General features: G+C 45.8%; 1 protein-coding gene across 2 annotated transcripts in view; it reads left to right on the top strand.

Moving 5' to 3' along the window:
- The window catches only part of zcchc4 (zinc finger, CCHC domain containing 4), a 131,513-nt gene that overhangs the window by 4,294 nt on the left and 106,398 nt on the right, over positions 1 to 20,821 (top strand). For both annotated transcript variants that reach the window (XM_070870721.1, XM_070870722.1), the window contains exon 2: positions 13,636 to 13,754. In XM_070870721.1, the coding sequence (XP_070726822.1) occupies positions 13,636 to 13,754 (119 nt within the window). The remainder of the gene's footprint in view (positions 1 to 13,635; positions 13,755 to 20,821) is intronic.

The raw sequence follows: 20,821 nt of genomic DNA, 5'->3' as shown, positions 1-20,821 counted from the left end.
CTTGCTCCTTGGAATTTCCCGATGCCTGGTTCGAACAGCGAAGGAAATTTGTTTTTAAGACCTGGGCACACGACGTGTTGTCAGCGGGCGATAGCGCTCGAATGTCGTCCCAGTTCCAGCATATCTTTCCCAGCCAGCTCCTGCCGAGCAGTGCGGGACCATTACCCGGTACCACCCAGAGTAGTAGCTTGTGCACCACTCCATCGTAGAAGACCTTTACGGTAGCACTGCCGATTACAGGAATCAGTTATTTCGTGTAAATTCTTAGTTTTGTGAGAACTGGAGTTAAGACTGGCCTTGAGGCCTTGTTGCACCACAATCTTTCGAAAGTCTTTTTGCCTATGATGGACTGGCTCGCGCCCGTGTCCAGCTCCATTGACACCGGGAGTCCATTTAGTTCAACATTCAGCATTATCGGGGGACAATTCGTGGTGAATGTGTGCAGCCCATGTACCTCTGCCTACTCGATCTGAGGCTCTGGTTCATCGTGATCCTCCATGGATCTGTCCACCTTTGCAACATGGTGGTTTGCAGGTTTAACAAGCTTTGCAGGCTCGCCTGCACAATCGTTGGAGGTGTCCCATTGTTCCGCAGCCCTTGCAAACGTACTCTTTTTGAATCAGCATGAATGGAAACGATGATCACCCCCCCGCAGCGCCAACAAGGTGTTAATGGCCTTGCATTCATCACCTTTGATGGTGGACTCTGAGACATCTGCGGACATGTAGCTGCAGGTATGTGTGACCTACCCTGTACGTTACGATTCGAAAACCGCATCACTTTGTTCACAGTACTTGTAGCAGCACTTGTGTGCTGAGAGATTTGCTTCGTATTGTCACTGGTGGCAATGAATGCTTGGGCTATTGCCTTATTCAAGGTTGGGGTCTCTACATTCAAAAGTTTGCGAAGTATGGTTTCGTGGCCAATGCCAAGTACGAAAAAGTCTCTGAGTATGTGCTCCAAATGTCCTTCAAATTCGCAATGTCCTGCAAGGGTTCTTAGCTCGGCGACATAACTCGCCACTTCCTGGCCTTCAGACCTTTTGTAGGTGTAGAACCGGTACCTTGCCATCAGAACGCTTTCCTTTGGGTTCAAATGCTCTCGGACCAGTGTGCACAAATCGTTATATGATTTCTCTGTGGGTTTCGCTGAAGTCAGCAGATTCTTCATGAGGCCATACGTTGGTGCCCCACAGACGGTGAGGAGGATCGTCCTTCATTTGGCAGCGCTCTCTTCCCCATCTAGCTCGTTGGCGACGAAGTATTGGTTGAGTTGCTCCACAAAAGTTTCCCAATCATCTCCTTCCGAGAATTTCTCCAGGATGCCCACTGTTCTCTGCACCTTTGGGTTCGCTATCTGTATCTCATCCTCTGTTGTTGTGTATGGAGAAAGAGTCAGACTGAACACTGAGTTCAAAGTAAAGTGTGAGCTTAGTCTTTTATTGCAGATCTCCAGAGTGCCTCTCTAACCTGTGAAGCCTCCTTAAATACCTGTGCTCCCAAAGGATTATGGGATCCCTTGGGACTCCAGGGGATGAGCCCTCTGGTGGCTGTACAGAGTAAATACAGGTATACATATAACAGAGGGCATCTCACAGCAGGTGACTGAGGCACGCGAAGTCTGGAAAGATTTGCCGCCTGTCTCATCTGTGAACGTCCGACCCAGCTCAAAGCTGATAAATCAACTTCATTTTGTTAAGAGAGATGAAAGGTATCTCTAAATTGAGCCTATAGACTGCTTTTTTTTGTTAGTGTTATGGTAAACATCCGTAAGACAGCGGTCCTCTACCAACCTGACCCCGCCACACAGCACTGCCCCCCCGGTCATCAAAATCCATGGCGTGGCCTTGGACAACGTGGACCACTTTCCATACCTCGGGAGCCGACTATCAGCAAGGGCAGACATCAATGACAAGGTCCAACACCGCCTCCAATACACCAGCGCTATCTTCAGCTGCCTGAGAGAATGTGTTCGAGGATCAGGCCCTCAAATCTGGTACCAAGCTTAAGGTCTACAGAGCTGTAGTGATTCCTGACCTCCTGTATGGCTCAGAGATGTGGACCATATACAGCAGACACCTCAAATCGCTGGAGAAATACCACAACGATGTCTCTGCAAGATCCTGCAAATCTCCTGGGGGCCTCCTCATCATCATCGACAGTCCCTCGAAATCGAGGAAAACTTGCTTCCACTCTAAAAATGAGTTCTTAGGTGACTGAACAGTCCAATATGGGAATTACTGTCTCTGTCACAGGTGGGACAGACAGTTGTTGAAGGAAAGGGTGGGTGGGGTGTCTGGTTTGCTGCACGCTTCTTCTGCTGCCTGCGCTTGTTTTCTGCATGTTCCCGGCGATGACACTCTAGGTGCTCAGTGCCCTCCCGGGTGCTCTTCCTTCACAGGGTGGTCTTTGGCCAGGGACTGCCAGGTGTCAGTAGGGATGTTGCATTTTATCAAGGAGGCTTTGATGGTGTCGTTGAAACGTTTCTTCTGCCCACCAGGGGCTCGCTTGCCGTGTAGGATTTCGAGTAGAGAGCTTGCTTTGGGAGTCTGTTCGCATGCCTGACACAAATATGGCCTACCCAACGGAGCTGGTCGAGTGTGGTCAGTACTTCGATGCTGGGGATGTTGGCTTGGTCGAGAAAACTAACGTTGGTGCGTCTGTCCTCCCAGGGGATTTGCAGGATCTTGCGGAGACATCGTCGGTGGTATTTCTCCAGCTATTTGAGGTGTCCACTGTATATGGTCCATGTCTCTAAAGCCATAGAGGAGGACGCACCAACGCAGGAAACTATAGACCAGTTAGCCTAACATCTGTGGTTGGGAAAATGTTGGAGTCCATAATTAAAGAAGCAGTACAGGACATTTTGGAAAAGCATAATTCAGTCAGGCAGAGTCAGCATGGATTTATGAAGGGGAAGTCATGTTTGACAAACTTGCTGGAATTCTTCGAGGATATAACAAACAGGGTGGATAAAGGGGAACCAGTGGATGTGGTGTATTTGGACTTCCAGAAGGCATTTGACAAGGTGCCACATAGAAACATAGAAAATAGGTGCAGGAGTAGGCCATTCGGCCCTTCTAGCCTGCACCGCCATTCAATGAGTTCATGGCTGAATATGCAACTTCAGTACCCCATTCCTGCTTTCTCGCCATACCCCTTGATCCCCCTAGTAGTAACTCCTTTTTGAATATATTTAGTGAATTGGCCTCAACAACTTTCTTACATAAAAGGTTACTGCACAAGATAAAAGTTCACGGGATTCGGGGTAATATATTAGCATGGATAGAGGATTGGCTAACTAACAGAAAACAGAGAGTCGGGATAAATGGTTCATTCTCTGATTGGCAACCAGTAACTAGTGGGGTGCCGTAGGGATCAGTGCTGGGACCCCAACTATTTACAATCTATATTAATGGCTTGGATGAAGGGACCGAGTGTAACATAGCCAAGTTTGCTGACGATACAAAGATGGGAGGAAAAGCAATGTGTGAGGAGGACACAAAATCTGCAAAAGTACATAGACAGGCTAGGTGAGTGGGCAACAATTTGGCAGATGGATTATAATGTTGGAAAGTGTGAGGTTATGCACTTTGGCAGAAAAAAATCGAGGAGCAAGTTATTATTTAAATGGAGAAAAATTGCAAATTGCTGCAGTACAGTGGAACCTGGGGTCCTGCTCATGAAACACAAAAGGTTAGTATGCAGGTACAGCAAGAGATCAGGAAGGCCAATGGAATCTTGGCTTTTATTGCAAAGGAGATGGAGTATAAAAGCAGGGAAGTCTTGCTGCAGTTAAACAGGGTATTGGTGAGGCCACACATGAAATACTGCGTACAATTTTGGTTTCCATCTTTAAGAAAGGATATACTTGCTTTGAAGGCAGTTCAGCGAAGGTTCACGAGCTTGATTCTGGAGATGAGGGGGTTGATTAATGAGGAAAGGTTGAGTAGGTTGGGCCTCTTCATTGGAATTCAGAAGAATGAGAGGTGATCTTATCGAAACGTATAAGATTATGAGGGGGCTTGACAAGGTGGATGCAGAGAGGGTGTTTCCACTGATCGGGGAGACTAGAACTTGGGGGCATAGTCTTAGAATCAGGGGCCGCCCATTCAAAACTGAGATGAGGAATTTCTTCTGAGGGTTGTAAATCTGTGGAATTCGCTGCCTCAGAGAGCTGTGGAAGCTGGGTCATTGAATATATTATAGCAGAGATTGACAGTTTCTTAACTGATAAGGAATAAGGGGTTATGGGGAGCGGGCAGGGAAGTGGAGCTGAGCCCATGATCAGATCAACCATGGTCTTATTGAATGGCGGCGCAGGCTCGAGGGGCCGTATGGCCTTCTCCTGGTCCTATTTCTTAAGTTCTTAACGTTAGTGTTCTTGATCAGGCCAACATCCCCAGCATCGAAGCACTGACCACACTCGACCAGCTCCGTTGGGCAGGCCACGTTGTCCGCATGCCCAACACAAGACTCCCAAAGCAAGCGCTCTACTCGGAACTCCTACATGGCAGGCGAGCCCCAGGTGGGCAGATAAACATTTTAAGGACACCCTTCAAAGCCTTAATAAAATGCAACATCCCCACTGACACCTGGGAATCCCTGGCCAAAGGCTGTCCTAAGTGGACGAAGAGCATCCGGGAGGGCACTGAGCAGCTCGGGTCTCGCCGCCGAGAGCATGCAGAAAGCAAGCGCAGGCAGTAGAAGGAGCATGCGGCAAACCAGACTCCCCACCCACGCTTTCCTTCAACTACTGTCTGCCCCACCTGTGACAGACTAATTCCCGTTTTGGACTGTGCAGTCACCTGAGCACTCACCTTTAGAGTGGAAGGAAGTCTTCCTCGATTTCAAAGGACTGCCTATGATGATGATATAAAACTGTGATGTGTAAAACATTGCAAGAATTGGGGACATCTGGGGAAATTCTTTGATTTGGAATCTAGAGGGAACATAATTTTAGAGAATGTCTTTCTCGTCCTCTGCCGCCACCCCCCCACCCCACCCCGCCCCTACAGCCCAGTACAAAAATTAAAAGGATGTGAAAAGGGTAATAAACCCTGAGCCATCCTCAGCAAACTCCCAATGTTACTAGCAGAGTAGGACTAATGCAAAAAAGAGCATTCCTGTTGCAGTGCTGTTGGTGTTCATGACACTATATATATATATAGGCTGAATTTTTGCCACCACTCTGCGCTGTTTTTTTGGCCTATGCTGGTTTTTTTTTGGAGCAGCTTAAAATCTGCAAGTTTCGCTAAAGTTTGTGTGCCATCCTAAACTACTTATGCACGATTTTTTTTAGTTCCCAATTTTTTAACAACACTGGGGTGCCGGCTGCGCCATTTCTGGCCATTTAAGCAAGTTTGCTCAAGGAGGATTTTTTTCAAAAACAGCACAGTGCACCGTTCTGAAAAACCTTACCTGCACCTAAGAAAATCAGGAGTAGTGTAGAGAAAATCGGCGCAGAGAAGACGCCATTATTTTAACAGAGCTGAAGACACGGCACTTTGGGCGGGGGGCCATCACAGGGTCATGGTTGAGTTTACAAAGAGACAAATCAATTTTTAAAAATTAGGCTCTTGGAATGCTTACACCTGTTATGAAAATAGAAGTTCTTGGGGAGAGAAAAATCAACAATGTCACTATAGGACATATTTAGCATCCCTTGTTACCCTGACAAGCTCAGTTTTTTGGCGCAGACCTTAAGCTCTACCCACAGAGCTGCTCCAAAATGAAAGTTTATTCCGGTAAAACTTGCAACTTTTTTTTTGGCACAGTCGGCCATTAAAAAATCGGACTTACCTCTACAACTGCATCAAAAATCGGCCATATGGAAAATTGGCCCCTGTGCCCCTAACCAAACAGCAGAAAAAACAAATGCAATTAACAAATTAGAGACTATTTATTTCGGGATTCTGCTCCTTTTATTTTTTCCTTATTCTCGTCTTATGGTTGACCAACCCCACCTACTTCATTGTTGAGCTATATTCCATGCACTCTGGAGGGCAGGATGAATGTCTTCATAGACCAAAACTAAAACCGCCTTTGGTAAGTTGCTTGTAGGCACAAAAGGATGCTGAACTATGTGTGCTGATCGATGTATCACTTGTGCACTGAAAATCAACCGGATTTTGTTTTTGAAGCCTGTCAACAAACTGCGGAACATGGAAGGCTGATGATTCCTTTTTATAAGTTTGTTGTGAATTGTGTTGTGAATGAAACTTCTGTGCTGAATTATCTGCCATGAACATCTCGGGTATTATCTGACAATGGAAGACTCTATTTCAGCTGCTGTTGGTGTATGGTGCAGGTTTTGCCCCAACAGTTTTATCTTGTGTTCATCTCTCAGTGGAAGTTTATATAAGTAAACTGAGTCATTTATGGTCTGAAATCTGTACTCTTTTATGGGTTTGCATTCAAAGATTTAACCATTAACCCTTAATTTTGAAATACTGCTCACTGGAGAATACATGGCACATGCACCATGTTCTCCAGTTCCTTCAGAAGACAGAAAATAACACGTCATCAGACCAGTGTTAAAAGTACTTGGTCAGATTTAACCCATAAATAAATAAATCACCATCCATTGTGCAATGGGTCTGATTAAATTGATTGACACAACTTGGGCAAGACTGTGGTAGATAGAGTTCAATGTGGGATGCATTGGTGATCATTTTCCAGCAGTCTATCGACTCTGGATCAGTTCCAATGGACTGGAGGGTAGCTAATGTAACACCACTTTTTAAGAAAGGAGGGAGAGAGAAAATGGGTAATTATAGACCGGTTAGCCTGACATCCGTGGTGGGGAAAATGTTGGAATCAATTATTAAATATGAAATAGCAGCACATTTGGAAAGCAGTGACAGGATCGATCTAAGTCAGCATGGATTTATGAAAATGCTTGACAAATCTTCCAGAATTTTTTGAGGATGTAACTAATAGAGTGGACAGGGGAGAACCAGTGGATATATGATGTATTTGGACTTTCAAAACGCTTTTGACAAGGTCCCACACAAGAGATTGGTGTTCAAAATTAAAGCACATGATATTGGGGGTAATGTATTGACATGGATAGAGAACTGGTTGGCAGACAGGAAGCAGAGTGTCGGGATAAAGGGTCCTTTTCAGAATGGCAGGCAGTGACTAGTGGGGTGCCGCAGGGCTCAGTGCTGGGACCCCAGCTATTTACAGTATACATCAATGATTTAGATGAAGGAAGTGAGTGTAATATTTCCAAGTTTGCAGATGACACTAAGCGGGGTGGCGGTGTGAGCTGCGAGGAGGATGCCAAGAGACTTGGACAGGTTAGGTGAGCGGGCAAATAGAAACATAGAAACATAGAAAATAGGTGCAGGAGTAGGCCATTCAACCCTTCTAGCCTGCACCGCCATTCAATGAGTTCATGGCTGAACATGCAACTTCAGTACCCCATTCCTGCTTTCTCGCCATACCCCTTGATCCCCCGAGTAGTAAGGACTTCATCTAACTCCCTTTTGAATATATTTAGTGAATTGGCCTCAACAACTTTCTGTGGTGGAGAATTCCACAGGTTCACCACTCTCTGGGTGAAGAAGTTTCTCCTCATCTCGGTCCTAAATGGCTTACCCCTTATCCTTAGACTGTGACCCCTGGTTCTGGACTTCCCCAACATTGGGAACATTCTTCCAGCATCTAACCTGTCTAAACCCGTCAGAATTTTAAACGTTTCTATGAGGTCCCCTCTCATTCTTCTGAACTCCAGTGAATACAAGCCCAGTTGATCCAGTCTTTCTTGATAGGTCAGTCCCACCATCCCGGGAATCAGTCTGGTGAATCTTCGCTGCACTCCCACAATAGCAAAAATGTCCTTCCTCAAGTTAGGAGACCAAAACTGTACACAATACTCCAGGTGTGGCCTCACCAAGGCCCTGTACAACTGTAGCAACACCTCCCTGCCTCTGTACTCAAATCCCCTCGCTATGAAGGCCAACATGCCATTTGCTTTCTTAACCGCCTGCTGTACCTGCATGCCAACCTTCAATGACTGATGTACCATGACACCCAGGTCTCGTTGCACCTCCCCTTTTCCTAATCTGTCACCATTCAGATAATAGTCTGTCTCTCTGTTTTTACCACCAAGTGGATAACCTCAGCCCACTCACCTAACCTATCCAAGTCACTCTGCAGCCTCATAGCATCCTCCTCGCAGCTCACACTGCCACCCAACTTAGTGTCATCCGCAAATTTGGAGATACTACATTTAATCCCCTCATCTAAATCATTAATGTACAGTGTAAACAGCTGGGGCCCCAGCACAGAACCTTGCGGTACCCCACTAGTCACTGCCTGCCATTCTGAAAAGTCCCCATTTACTCCTACTCTTTGCTTCCTGTCTGACAACCAGTTCTCAATCCATGTCAGCACACTACCCCCAATCCCATGCGCTTTAACTTTGCACATTAATCTCTTGTGTGGGACCTTGTCGAAAGCCTTCTGAAAGTCCAAATATACCACATCAACTGGTTCTCCCTTGTCCACTTTACTGGAAACATCCTCAAAAAATTCTAGAAGATTTGTCAAGCATGATTTCCCTTTCACAAATCCATGCTGACTTGGACCTATCATGTCACCTTTTTCCAAATGCGCTGCTATGACATCCTTAATAATTGATTCCATCATTTTACCCAAATGCATGACAGATGTGGATAAATGTGAGGTTATCCACTTTGGTGACAAAAACACGAAGGTAGAATATTATCTGAATGGCGGCAGATTAGGAAAAGAGACCTGGGTGTCATGGTACATCAGTCATTGAAAGCTGGCTTGCAGGTACAGCAGGCGGTGAAGAAGGCAAATGGCATGTTGGCCTTCATAGCTAGGGGAATTTGAGTATAGGAGCAGGGAGATTTTCCTGCAGTTGTACAGGGCCTTGGTGAGGCCACACCTGGAATATTGTGTTCAATTTTGGTCTCCTAATCTGAGGAAGGACGTTCTTGCTATTGAGGGAGTGCAGCGAAGGTTCACCAGACTGATTCCCGGGATGGCAGGACTGACATATGAGGAGAGACTGGATCGACTGGACCTGTATTCACTGGAGTTTAGAAGAATGAGAGAGGATCTCATAGAAACATATAAAATACCGACGGGACTGGACAAGTTAGATGCAGTAAGAATGTTCCGATGTTGGGGAAGTCCAGAACCAGGGGACACAGTCTTGGGATAATGAGTAAGCCATTTAGGACCGAGATGAGGAGCAACTTCGTCACTGAGAGTTGTTAACCTGGGGAATTCTCTACCGCAGAGAGTTGTTGATGCCAGTTCGTTGGATATATTCACGAGGGAGTTAGATAGGGCTCTTACGGCTAAATGGATCAAGGAGTATGGAGAGAAAGCAGGAAAGGGGTACTGAGGTGATGATCAGCCATGATCTTATTGAATGGTGGTGCAGGCTTGAAGGGTCGAATGGCCTGCTCCTGCATCTATTTTCTATGTTTCTATGTTTAAGTGCACTTTGGACCTAAGAAATCGGAGTATGCTCTAAATGGTGAGAAGCTAGGAACATTGTGAGGGAGTCTAGATTTAGGGGTGCATGTACATAAATCACTACAAACTAGTGGGCATGTACAAAAAAAATTTAAAATGCAAATAGAATGTTAGCCGTCACCTTGGGGGGATTGGAATACAAAGGTGTAGAAGTTATGCTACAGTTGTATAAAGCTCTGGTTAGACTGCATCTGGAATACTCTGTTCAGTTCTGGGCATTGCACCTCGGGAAGGATATATTGACCTTGCTGGGGGTTCGGCACAGATTCACCAGAATGATACCAGGGTTAAGGTATATGGAACCAAGGCGGGTAACTGGAGTTAATATATGAATTAGCAATAAACTAATTGAATGGCAGAACAGGCTCGAGGGCTGAATTCCCTGCTCCTGTTCCTATGTTCCAAACTGAGTGGCTTGCTTTGTTGATACGGATTCTTTTCCCTTCAATCTGTCTCAGCAAATACACTGACACGAACACCTTGTTGCCTTTTCTGTAAAAGTCCTTTATTGAGGATTCTCCGGCCGGGACTGGTCAAGACAAAGAAATACTCTCTGTCAGAGCTTGTTCACCTTCCTCTGGACAAGCCCCGTTACAGCGCGAAAACACAGCAGTTATACATTTTCAAAGCATAGCACATTTGATTAGCACTTGGTCCATCTAATCCCTTTCTGCCCCCCCCCCCCACTCAGTACGCCCAATGGCAGGCTGAAAAGTCTCCTAATCAGGGAGGGCGCTAGGGTCATCTTGTTTATAGTTTTGTTACATTGTCCTTTCCTATCTGTGGTCACTTGTTATCGCAACCTTGCGCCTTTTGCGTGACTTGTGTCTAACCACAACTCTTAGTCACCAACGGATTCTGTTGATTCTGCAATTGTCTGCATCTTGACATTCCTTTAGCTACTCTCCCACAATCCTCTATCCATTTGACACATTCTCACTCCCTCCTATACACATTCTCAGCTTGACTACTTCAAAGAGCAGTTAAGAGCCAACTACCTTTGGGACTGGGACCAAATATAGACCAGGGTTCCTTCCTTAAAAGACATTAGCAAACCAATTGGGTTTTTACAAAAATCCAGCAGCTTCATGGTCACTTTTACTGGTACCAGCATTTTATTTCCAGTTTAAAAAAAAAACTGAATTCAAATTCTCAAATTTCCATGGTGGGATTTGAACTCACATTCTCTCTATTATTAGTCCTGTAATATCTCCCTCTTTATCACAACATACCTTTCTATTTTTTCCCTGTTTTTTAATCTCCTTTTAGGGTCATCCCAGATTTTCCGACCCTCTGTTGAACAATTGGATAGTTTGCTGTCACTCCACTGCCAGTAATACTAGAAATTCAACAGAGCGGGGGAATTGAACAATTTTCACTTATATCAACAAAAAACTTTTTTGGATTTGTTAATCATTGGTCTTAAGTTAAAACAGTAAAAATAATTGGTGACACACATTTTTCTATTGCATCTCACCTCCTAACTCACAAAGCCTTTCCACTATCTACAAGGCACAAGTCAGGAGTGTGATGGAATACTTTCCACTTGCCTGGATGAGTGCAGCTCCAGAAACACTCAACAAGTTCAACACCATGTCCTGCAAGGTGCCTTAGTTTGCGACGCAGTTCGCCACTTCCTGGCCTTCAGACTGTTGACATGTGTAAAATCGATACCTTGCCATCAGAATGCCCTCCTTCGGATTTAGGTGCTCCCGGACCAGCGTACACAGTTCTTTATCCGATTTGGTTGTTGGTTTCACCGGAGCAATAAGATTCTTCATGAGGCCGTAGGTTGTTGCCCCGCAGACGGTGAGGAGGATCGCCCTTCATTTTGCAGCACTCTCATTCCCTTCCAGCTCGTTGGCCACAAAGTATTGGTCGAGTCACTCCACGAAGGCGCCCAATCGTCCCCTTCTTAAAATGTCTCCAGGATACCAACAGTTCTCTGCATTTTTGCGTGATGGTTTGTTATCTTGTCGGCAGTTGTTATGTCCATAATAAAGTAATGTGATTGAGTACTGTAGACGTGAGTAAGTGTGACCTTAGTCTCTTTATTCTAACTCCAGAGTGTTGATATAGCATGGGAGGCCTGCTTATATACAGTGCTCCCAAGGGATGCTGGGATCCCTTGGGACTCCAACAGATACGCCCTCTGGTGGCGGTAGAATGCTGGTTACATAGGGTTGCATACATAACAAACATTATGTAGGAAAAATATGTTAAAGTAATGCTCCAGGGAAGACTCTCATTTTTAAGTTGTGAGTTTTCATTCCTTTGGTTCTCAGAATTATTTGGTATGCCTCCTATTTTTAGCAGCATCTACAAATTTGGAAACCCTCTCTCTTGCCCTATATCCAAATAATTGAAGTACACAATGAACAGAAGCAGCCCCAGAAGAGAATCTTTTGCAACACCATTACCTACTTTGAATCACTAGACAAACTCCTACTCCACTCTCTCTTTATTTGTATTATCTAACTAAGCAGTTATTACCTAACTAGCAGTTTTTAATCCAACTTTGTACCCTACCTCTAATTCCAAACTCAATCTTCCCCAGTTGTATTGGGATCAGTTACAATTTAACTGGGACAGCCATTTTTTAATTGTATTTAGCATTGCTCATTGCTTTTCAAAAACCTATCTACCTCCTGTTTTTCTTCCCTTGGTAGATCTTGCTCTCCTCACCATGTATTATTTTTTTTTTTTTTTTGAAAAAAAAACAATTTTTAATGCCAGTGATTTTCTTTCCGGTTTGCTTGCAGCAGTGTCCAGGAGATTAATTTTAATTCCTGAAGACTCGAGGATAATTCTGAAGGGTTGGCCCACCGCTACCTTCTCAAGGCAATAAATGTGGCCTTGCCAGGGATGCCAATATCCTGAGGATTTTTTAAAAAGTCCATTGTGACATGCCTCAGTTGAGGAGGCTAACTTAACACCTTTTAAAGGGCTTTGTTGACAAGAGATAAGCCAAAACACCTGGTGACATAATATGACGACAATGGGATGCCATTTTTGGCGTTGCAACTCAATACAGAATGCACACACTCCTGTCAACTGTTTGACGAAAGAAAGTCATAACACTTTCGAAAGACATGGTAAGTATCTCGCCTATTTGGAGAAAAGTTAGTTTATTTTCATGACATTAAAAAAAAAGCTTGCACTGTTTATCCCACTCTGAAAATATTGGGACTGCCTAAACCATGTATTATCCCTTGACTAACCAGTGTCAGCAGAAACAGATTAACTGGTCATAGCATTTCAAATAAATGAATTGAATCATGCTGAATGTAAATTGGCTGCTGCATTTATTTACATTTCAACAGTGACTGCACTTTAAAAGTAATTTATTGGTTGTAAAGCACTTTGGGATATCCTGATCAAGTGATAAAGCACTATATTAATGCAGGTATTTTGAGAGGAAGCACAGTCTGTTCCCAGGGCACACTCAATGCTGCTCTGTAACTAACCACTAGCCTTTTGGCTAAGATCTGCATAACTAACCTGACCAGCCACCATGACCTCCGGGTGGTTTCTCCCTGGTCAGGAAGGTATATGCTTACATTTTTGTAAACAGGAGGTGGGTGGGATGGCTTGACCCATCCACCTCCACGGAGGTGTGTGGGGGACCTGACCCATCCATCTCCATGGCACGAACCTGGTATTGCAGTACTTCCAGGAACGGTGCAGTGGCTCTAGGCCTTTTGGCTAAGAGCATTGGCGCAGAGTGATCCTTGACTGGTGCAGGGTGACCTCTGGCGTTTGACAAAGAATTGTAACGATTGGACACGAATTAAAAAAAAAAATAAAAAAATAAAAAAAAAACTAACCACTAGATGTCTGAAAGCACCGAGTTGAGTTAACTTCCAATTTTTTCCCTGTCTCAGTGATAAAGTGTTAAGTCTCGCTAATTTTTCCCAAGTATATTCAACTTGCTCTAGTGGGATCTTTGGATGTAGCTCTCATTCAACTATTCCATTACAGCGTGCACTGTTTCACTAACTTCTTCCATCAAGCTGCCACAGATTTACTTTTCCAAGTTGTACATTTTACTAAGGGAGAAGTACAGTGTCAAGCTTACTGTTACATAGTATGTATCTTCTTTGTTTTCTTCTAGGTCCAACTTTGTTGTTTGCAAAGGTAAATCGCAAAGAACATGAAGCCAGGAGGTTTTATGCCTGTGCAGCCTGTAGAGACCGAAAGGACTGTAACTTCTTCCAGTGGGAAGATGAAAAGGTAGGAAAGAATAATAAACTCTCCATGATTTTCAAACAACATTGACCTGGTTACTCTGGAAATAATTTATTTTCCTTAATAGTATCAGCTGTGGCTCAGAGGGTAGCACACTCATCTGAGTCAGAAGGTTGTGAGTTCAAGTCCCACTCCAGGAACTTGAGCACACAAATCTAGGCTGACACTCTAGTGCAGTTCTGAGGGAGTGCTGCACTGTCGGAGGTGCTGTCTTTTGGATGGGGCATAGAAACAAAGAAAATAGGTGCAGGAGTAGGCCATTCGGCCCTTCGAGCCTGCACCACCATTCAATAAGATCATGGCTGATCAATCCCTCAGTACCCCTTTCCTGCTTTCTCTCCATACCCCTTGGTCCCCGTAGCCATAAGGGCAATATCTAACTCCCTCTTGAATATATCCAGTGAACTGGCATCAACAACTCTCTGTGGCAGGGAATTCCACAGGTTAACAACTCTCTGAGTGAAGAAGTTTCTCCTCATCTCAGTCCTAAATGGCCTAACCCTTATCCGAAGACTGTGTCCCCTGGTTCTGGACTTCCCAAACATCGGGAACATTCTACCCACATCTAACCTGTCCCGTTCCGTCAGAATCTTAAATGTTTCTATGAGATCCCCTTTCATCCTTCTAAACGCCAATATATAAAGGCCCAGTTGATTCAGTCTCTCCTTATATGTCAGTCCTGCCATCCCGGGAATCAGTCTGGTGAACCTTCGCTGCACTCCCTCAATAGCAAGAATGTCCTTCCTCAGATTAGGAGACCAAAACTGAACACAATATTCTAGGTGATGCCTCACCAAGGCCTTGTACAACTGCAGTAAGACCTCCCTGCTCCTATACTCAAATCCCCTAGATATGAAGGCCAACATACCATTTGCCGCCTTCACCGTCTGCTGTACCTGCATGCCAACTTTCAAAGACTGATGAACCATGACACCCAGGTCTCGTTGCACCTCCCATTTTCCTAATCTGCCACCATTCAGTTAATATTCTGTCTTTGCATTTTGCCCCCAAAGTGGATAACCTCACATTTATCCACATTATACTGCGTCTGCCATGTATTTGCCCACTCACCTAACCTGTCCAAGTCACCCTGCAGCCTCCTAGCGACCCCCTCACAGCTCACACGGTCACCCAGTTTAGTGTCATCTGCAAACTTGGAGATATTACACTCAATTCCTTCATCCAAATCATTTATGTATATTGTAAAGAGCTGGGGTCCTAGCACTGAGCCCTGCGGCACTCCACTACTCACTGCCTGCCATTCTGAAAAGGACACGTTTATCCCGACTCTCTGCTTCCTGTCTGCCAATCAGTTCTCTATCCATGTCCGTATATTACCGCCAATACCATGTGCTTTGATTTTGCACACCAATCTCTTGTGTGGGACCTTGTCAAAAGCCTTTTGAAAGTCCAAATACACCACATCCACTGGTTCTCGCTTGTCCATTCCATTAGTTACATCCTAAAAAAATTCCAGAAGATTTGTCAAGCATGATTTCCCCTTCATAAATCCATGCTGACTTGGACCAATCATGTCACTGTTTTCCAAATGCGCTGCTATTTCATCTTTAATAATTGATTCCAACATTTTCCCCACTACTGATGTCAGGCTAACCAGTCTATAATTACCTGCTTTCTCTCCCTTTTTTAAAAAGTGGTGTTATATTAGCTACCCTCTAGTCCATAGGAACTGATCCAGAGTCGATAGACTGTTGGAAAATGATCACCAATGCATCCACTATTTCTAGGGCCACTTCCTTAAGTACTCTGGGATGCAGACTATCAGGCCCCGGGGATTTATCGGCCTTCAATCCCAACAATTTCCCGCCTAATAAGGATATCCTTCAGTTCCTCCTTCTCACTAGACCCTCGGTCCCCTAGTACTTCCGGAAGGTTATTTGTGTCTTCCTTCGTAAAGGCAGAACCAAAGTATTTGTTCAATTGGTCTGCCATTTCTTTGCTCCCCATTATAAATTCACTTGACTCCGACTGCAAGGGACCTACGTTTGTCTTCACTAATCTTTTACTCTTCATATATATCTATAGAAGCTTTTGCAGTCAGTTTTTATGTTCCCGGCAAGCTTCTTCTCGTACTCTCTTTTCTCCCTCTTAATTAAACTTCTTCGTCCTCCTCTGCTGAATTCTAAATTTCTCCCAGTCCTCAGGTTTGTTGCTTTTTCTGGCCAGCTTCCTTGGATTTAACACTATCCTTAATTTCCCTTGTTAGCCACGGTTGAGCCACCTTCCCCGTTTTCTTTTTACTCCAGACAGAGATGTACAATTGCTGAAGTTCATCCATGTGTTCTTTAAATGTTTGCCATTGCCTATCCACCGTCAACCCTTTAAGTATTATTTGCCAGTCTATTCTAGCCAATTCACGCCTCAAACCATCGAAGTTACCTTTCCTTAAGTTCAGGACCCTAGTTTCTGAATTAACTGTGTCACTCTCCATTTTAATAAAGAATTCTACCATATTATGGTCACTCTTCCCCAAGGGGCTTCGCACAACAAGATTGCTAATTAGTTCTTTCTCATTACACATCACCCAGTCTAGGATGGCCAGCTCCCTAGTTGGTTCCTCGACATATTAGTGTAGAAAACCATACCAAATTCCCTCCAGGAAATCCTCCTCCACTGCATTGCTACCAGTTTGGTTAGCCCAATCAATATGTAGATAAAGTCACCTATGATAACTGCTATACCTTTGTTGCATGCATCCCTAATTTCTTGTTTGATGCTGTCCCCAACCTTACTACTACTGTTTGGTGGTCTGTACACAACTCCCACCAGCGTTTTCTGCCCCTTGGTATTCCGTAGCTCCACCCATACCAATTCCACATCATCCAAGCTAATGTCCTTTCTTACTATTACATAATTTCCTCTTTAACCAGCAATGCCACCCCGCCTCCTTTTCCTTTCTGTCTATCCTTCCTGAATGTTGACTCCCCCTGGATGTTGAGTTCCCAGCCTTGGTCACCCTGGAGCCATGTCTCCGTGATGCCAATTACATCATACCCGTTAACTGCTATCTGCGCAGTTAATTCGTCCACCTTATTCCGAATACTCCTCGCATTGAGGCACAGAGCCTTCAGGCTTGACTTTCTAACACACTTTGCCCCTTTAGAATTTTGCTGTAATGTGGCCCTTTTTGCTTTTGTCTTGGGTTTCTCTGCCCTTCACTTTTACTTTTCTTCTTTCTATCTTTTGCTTCTGCCCCCATTCTATTTCCCTCTGTCTCCCTGCATAGGTTCCCACCCCCCTGCCATATTAACTCATCCCTAACAGCACTAGCAAACACTCCCCCGAGGACATTGGTTCCGGTCCTGCCCTGGTGCAGACCGTCTGGTTTGTACTGGTCCAACCTTCCCCAGAACTGGTTCCAATGTCCCAGGAATTTGAATCCCTCCCTTCTGCACCACTCCTCAAGCCACGTATCCATCTGAGCTATCCTGTGATTCCTACTCTGATTAGCACGTGGCACTGGTAGCAATCCTGAGATTGCTGCCTTTGAGGTCCTACTTTTTATATTTAGCTCCTAGCTCCCTAATTTCGTCTCGTAGGACCTCATCCCGTTTTTTACCTATATCGTTGGTACCTATATGCACCACGACAACTGGCTGTTCACACTCCCTTCTCAGAATGTCCTGCACCCGCTCCAAGACATCCTTGACCCTTGCACCAGGAAGACAACATACCATCCTGGAGTCTCGGTTGTGGCCGCAGAAACGTCTGTCTATTCCCCTTACAATTGAATCCCCTATCACTATAGCTCTCCCACTCTTTTTCCTGCCCTCCTGTGCAGCAGAGCCACCCACGGTGCCATGAACTTGGCTGCTGCTGCCCTCCCCTGATGAGTCATCCCCCACAACAGTACCCAAAGCGGTGTATCTGTTTTGCAGGGGGATGATCGCAGGGGACCCCTGCACTACCTTCCTTGCACTGCTCTTCCTGTTGGTCATCCATTTACTATCTGGCTGTGTACCCTTTACCTGCGGGAAGACCAACTCACCTAAATGTGCTATTCACGTCATTCTCAGCATTGTGCATGCTCCAGAATGAATCCACCCGCAGCTCCAGTGCTGCAATGCGATCCGTCAGGAGCTGCAGGCGGAAACACTTACCGCACACGTAGTTATCAGGGACACCGGAAGCGTCCCTGACTTCCCACATAGTACAGGAGGAGCATAACACGTTAAACTGAGTCTACTCTCTCAAGTGGACGTAAAAGATTCCATGGCACTATTTCGAGGAAGAACAGGGGAATTATCCCCGGTGTGCTGGCCAACATTTCTCCTTCAATCAACATAACAAAAAAACAGATTATCTGGTCATTATCACATTGCTGTTTGTGGGAGCTTGCTGTGCGCAAATTGGCTGCTGCGTTTTCTGCATCACAACAGTGACTACACTCCAAAAGCACTTAAATGGCTGCAAAGCACTTTGAGACATCTGGTGGTCATGAAAGGCGCTATATAAATGCCTTTTCGAATCTGGTGTTGAAATCGCCAAAGAGGATCAGCTTGTCGCCCGTTGGTACTCTGGACAGGGATTGTTCGAGGCTGGAGTAGAATTCCTCTTTGGTCTTATCTGTAGCGTCCAGTGTTGGGGCACACGCGCTGATGACCATAGCGCACTGGTTCCGGGCTAGAGTGAACCGAAGAGTCATGAGATGTTCTCTTATCCCGCAAGGGGAGTCTCTGAGACGACCCACCAGCTCATTCTTAATGGCGAAGCCAACTCCATGGAGGCGGTGTTCTGGTTTTCCTTTCCAGAAGAAGGTGTAATCACCACCTTGCTCTTTGAGCTGGCCTTCCCCTGCCCGGCGGGTCTCGCTTAGAGCGGCGATGACAATGTCGAAACATCTGAGTTCCCAGGCAACGATAGCGGTGCAGTGTTCCGGTCTGTCGCCATTGGGGTTGTCCATGAGGGTCCTGATGTACCAGATCCCGAACTTCATTTTGAAGGATGGAAGATGCCTGTGCGTGAGTTCTTTTAATGTGGGGTGGCCGTTGCACACCAGCTACCTCTGTGGAGGTGTGATCAGCAGAGAGGGGGTAGGGAAAACCAACCCCAGCGATATCCTGCTCCTGACAAAGCGCCTAAAACATGGCCTTGTCATTGCCAACACCTTGCTCCGTCAGAGAGACAGGTTCAGGCATCTTGGCAACATCCTCGCTCAAAGCACTGGCATCTGCTCGACTACCTCATCGTCCGAGCGATGGACCGCAAGGGCATGCGCATCACCCGCGCCATGATAGGAGCTGATGGCTGCTGGACGGACCACCCCCTAATCTGCTGTGTCATTAACACCAGTATAGCCCCAAAACAGCGACGGCAACAGAAGCAATGCCGCAGGAAAATCAACACCGAGGCACTCAAAGACCCTGATAAGAAAGTCTTATTCAACCAGCACCTGCCCTCACTGCCAACCTGGCGACCCTCTGACCCAGAGACGCAGAGTGCCCACAGCACCTGCCCTTAAGGCTTCCATAATCAGCATCTGCAAAGAGACGCACGGTCACATGACCAAGAAACACCAAGACTGGTTTGACGAGAACGACCAGGAGTTAATGAGCCTCAAGCGAAAGGCATTTCTAATCTTAAAGCAGCAACCCAACTCGAGAGCAAGAAAGCAGTTCTACAGACGGCTGAATGCCAACAAAAAACCTACAATCTAAAGAATAGATGGTGGGTGGAGAAAGCACAGGAGATCCAGCAGCTAGCCGACAACCACGTCATTTGAGGATTCTTCAGTGCGGTCAAGACCACCTACGGTCCAAGTACCCAAGGCCCTATCCCACTGCTGGCGCAGAACGGAGAGAAACTCATCAAGGACAGAGGCAGTCAGTGCCCGCTGGAAGGAGCATGTAGAAGATCTTCTCAACCAAGACTCTGTCTTTGACGTGAATATCCTTGATCCCATCCCACAGCATGCTACCCGCCACCATCTCAGCACAACCCCAGCCTGGCACGAGGTAGAAAAGGCCAACTGTCAGCTGAAGAACAACAAGACATCAGGAGCAGATGGAATTCCCACCGAGGTGCTAAAGCATGGTGGAGAAGCACTATTGGCATGAATGCATGACCTCATTTCTCTTATCTGGAAGGAGGGGAGCATGCCAGGAGATCTCAGATGCCGTAGGCGTGACCATCTTCAGGAAAGGGAACAAGTCCGACTGCGGTAACTACAGAGGAATCTCCCTGCTGTCGGCCACGGGAAAAGTCGTCACAAGAATCCTCCTCAGTCGTCTTCTCCTTGTGGCTGAAGAGCTCCCCCCAGAGTTGCAATGCGGATTCCGTCCACTAAGGGGTATAATGAACATGATCTTCAACGTGCGACAACTACAAGAGAAATGCAGGGAACAGCGCCAACCCTTGTACATGGCCTTCCTTGACGTCACAAAGGCCTTTGACACTGTCAACCTTGACGGATTATGGAGCGTCCTCTTCCGTTTCGGCTGCCCTCAAAAGCTTGTTGCCATCCTCCACCTACTCCACGATGATATGCAAGCTGTGATCCTGACCAGCGGATCCACCACAGATCCAATCCACGTCCGGATTGGGGTCACACAAGTCTGCGTCATCGCACCAGTGCGCTTCTCGATATTCCTTGCTGTGATGCTTCATCTCACCCTCAATAAACTCCCTGCTGGAGTGGAACTAAACTATGGAACTAAACTATAGAACTAATGGGAATCTGTTCAACCTTTGCTTCCTCCAGGCTAGATCCAATGTCATCCCATCCTCTGTCATTGAACTACAGTATGCAGACAACGCCTGCGTCTGCACACACTCTGAGGCCAAACTCCAATCCATCGTCAACACCTTCACCGAGGCGTACGAAAGCATAGGCCTTACACTAAACATCCATAAGACAAAAGTCCTCCACCAACCTGACCCCGCCACACAGGACTGACTCCCGGACATCAAAATCCACGGCAACGTGGACCATTTACCATACCTTGGAAGCCTACTATTAGCAAGGGCAGACATCGATGACGAGGTTCAACACCGCCTTCGGCCGCCTGAGGAAGAGAGTGTTCGAAGATCAG

This window comes from Pristiophorus japonicus, chromosome 2, assembly GCF_044704955.1.
Source record: "Pristiophorus japonicus isolate sPriJap1 chromosome 2, sPriJap1.hap1, whole genome shotgun sequence".
NCBI lineage: Eukaryota > Metazoa > Chordata > Chondrichthyes > Pristiophoridae > Pristiophorus > Pristiophorus japonicus.
Note: the sequence above shows the minus strand (reverse complement) of the source record. Positions and strands in the feature narration are given on the sequence as shown.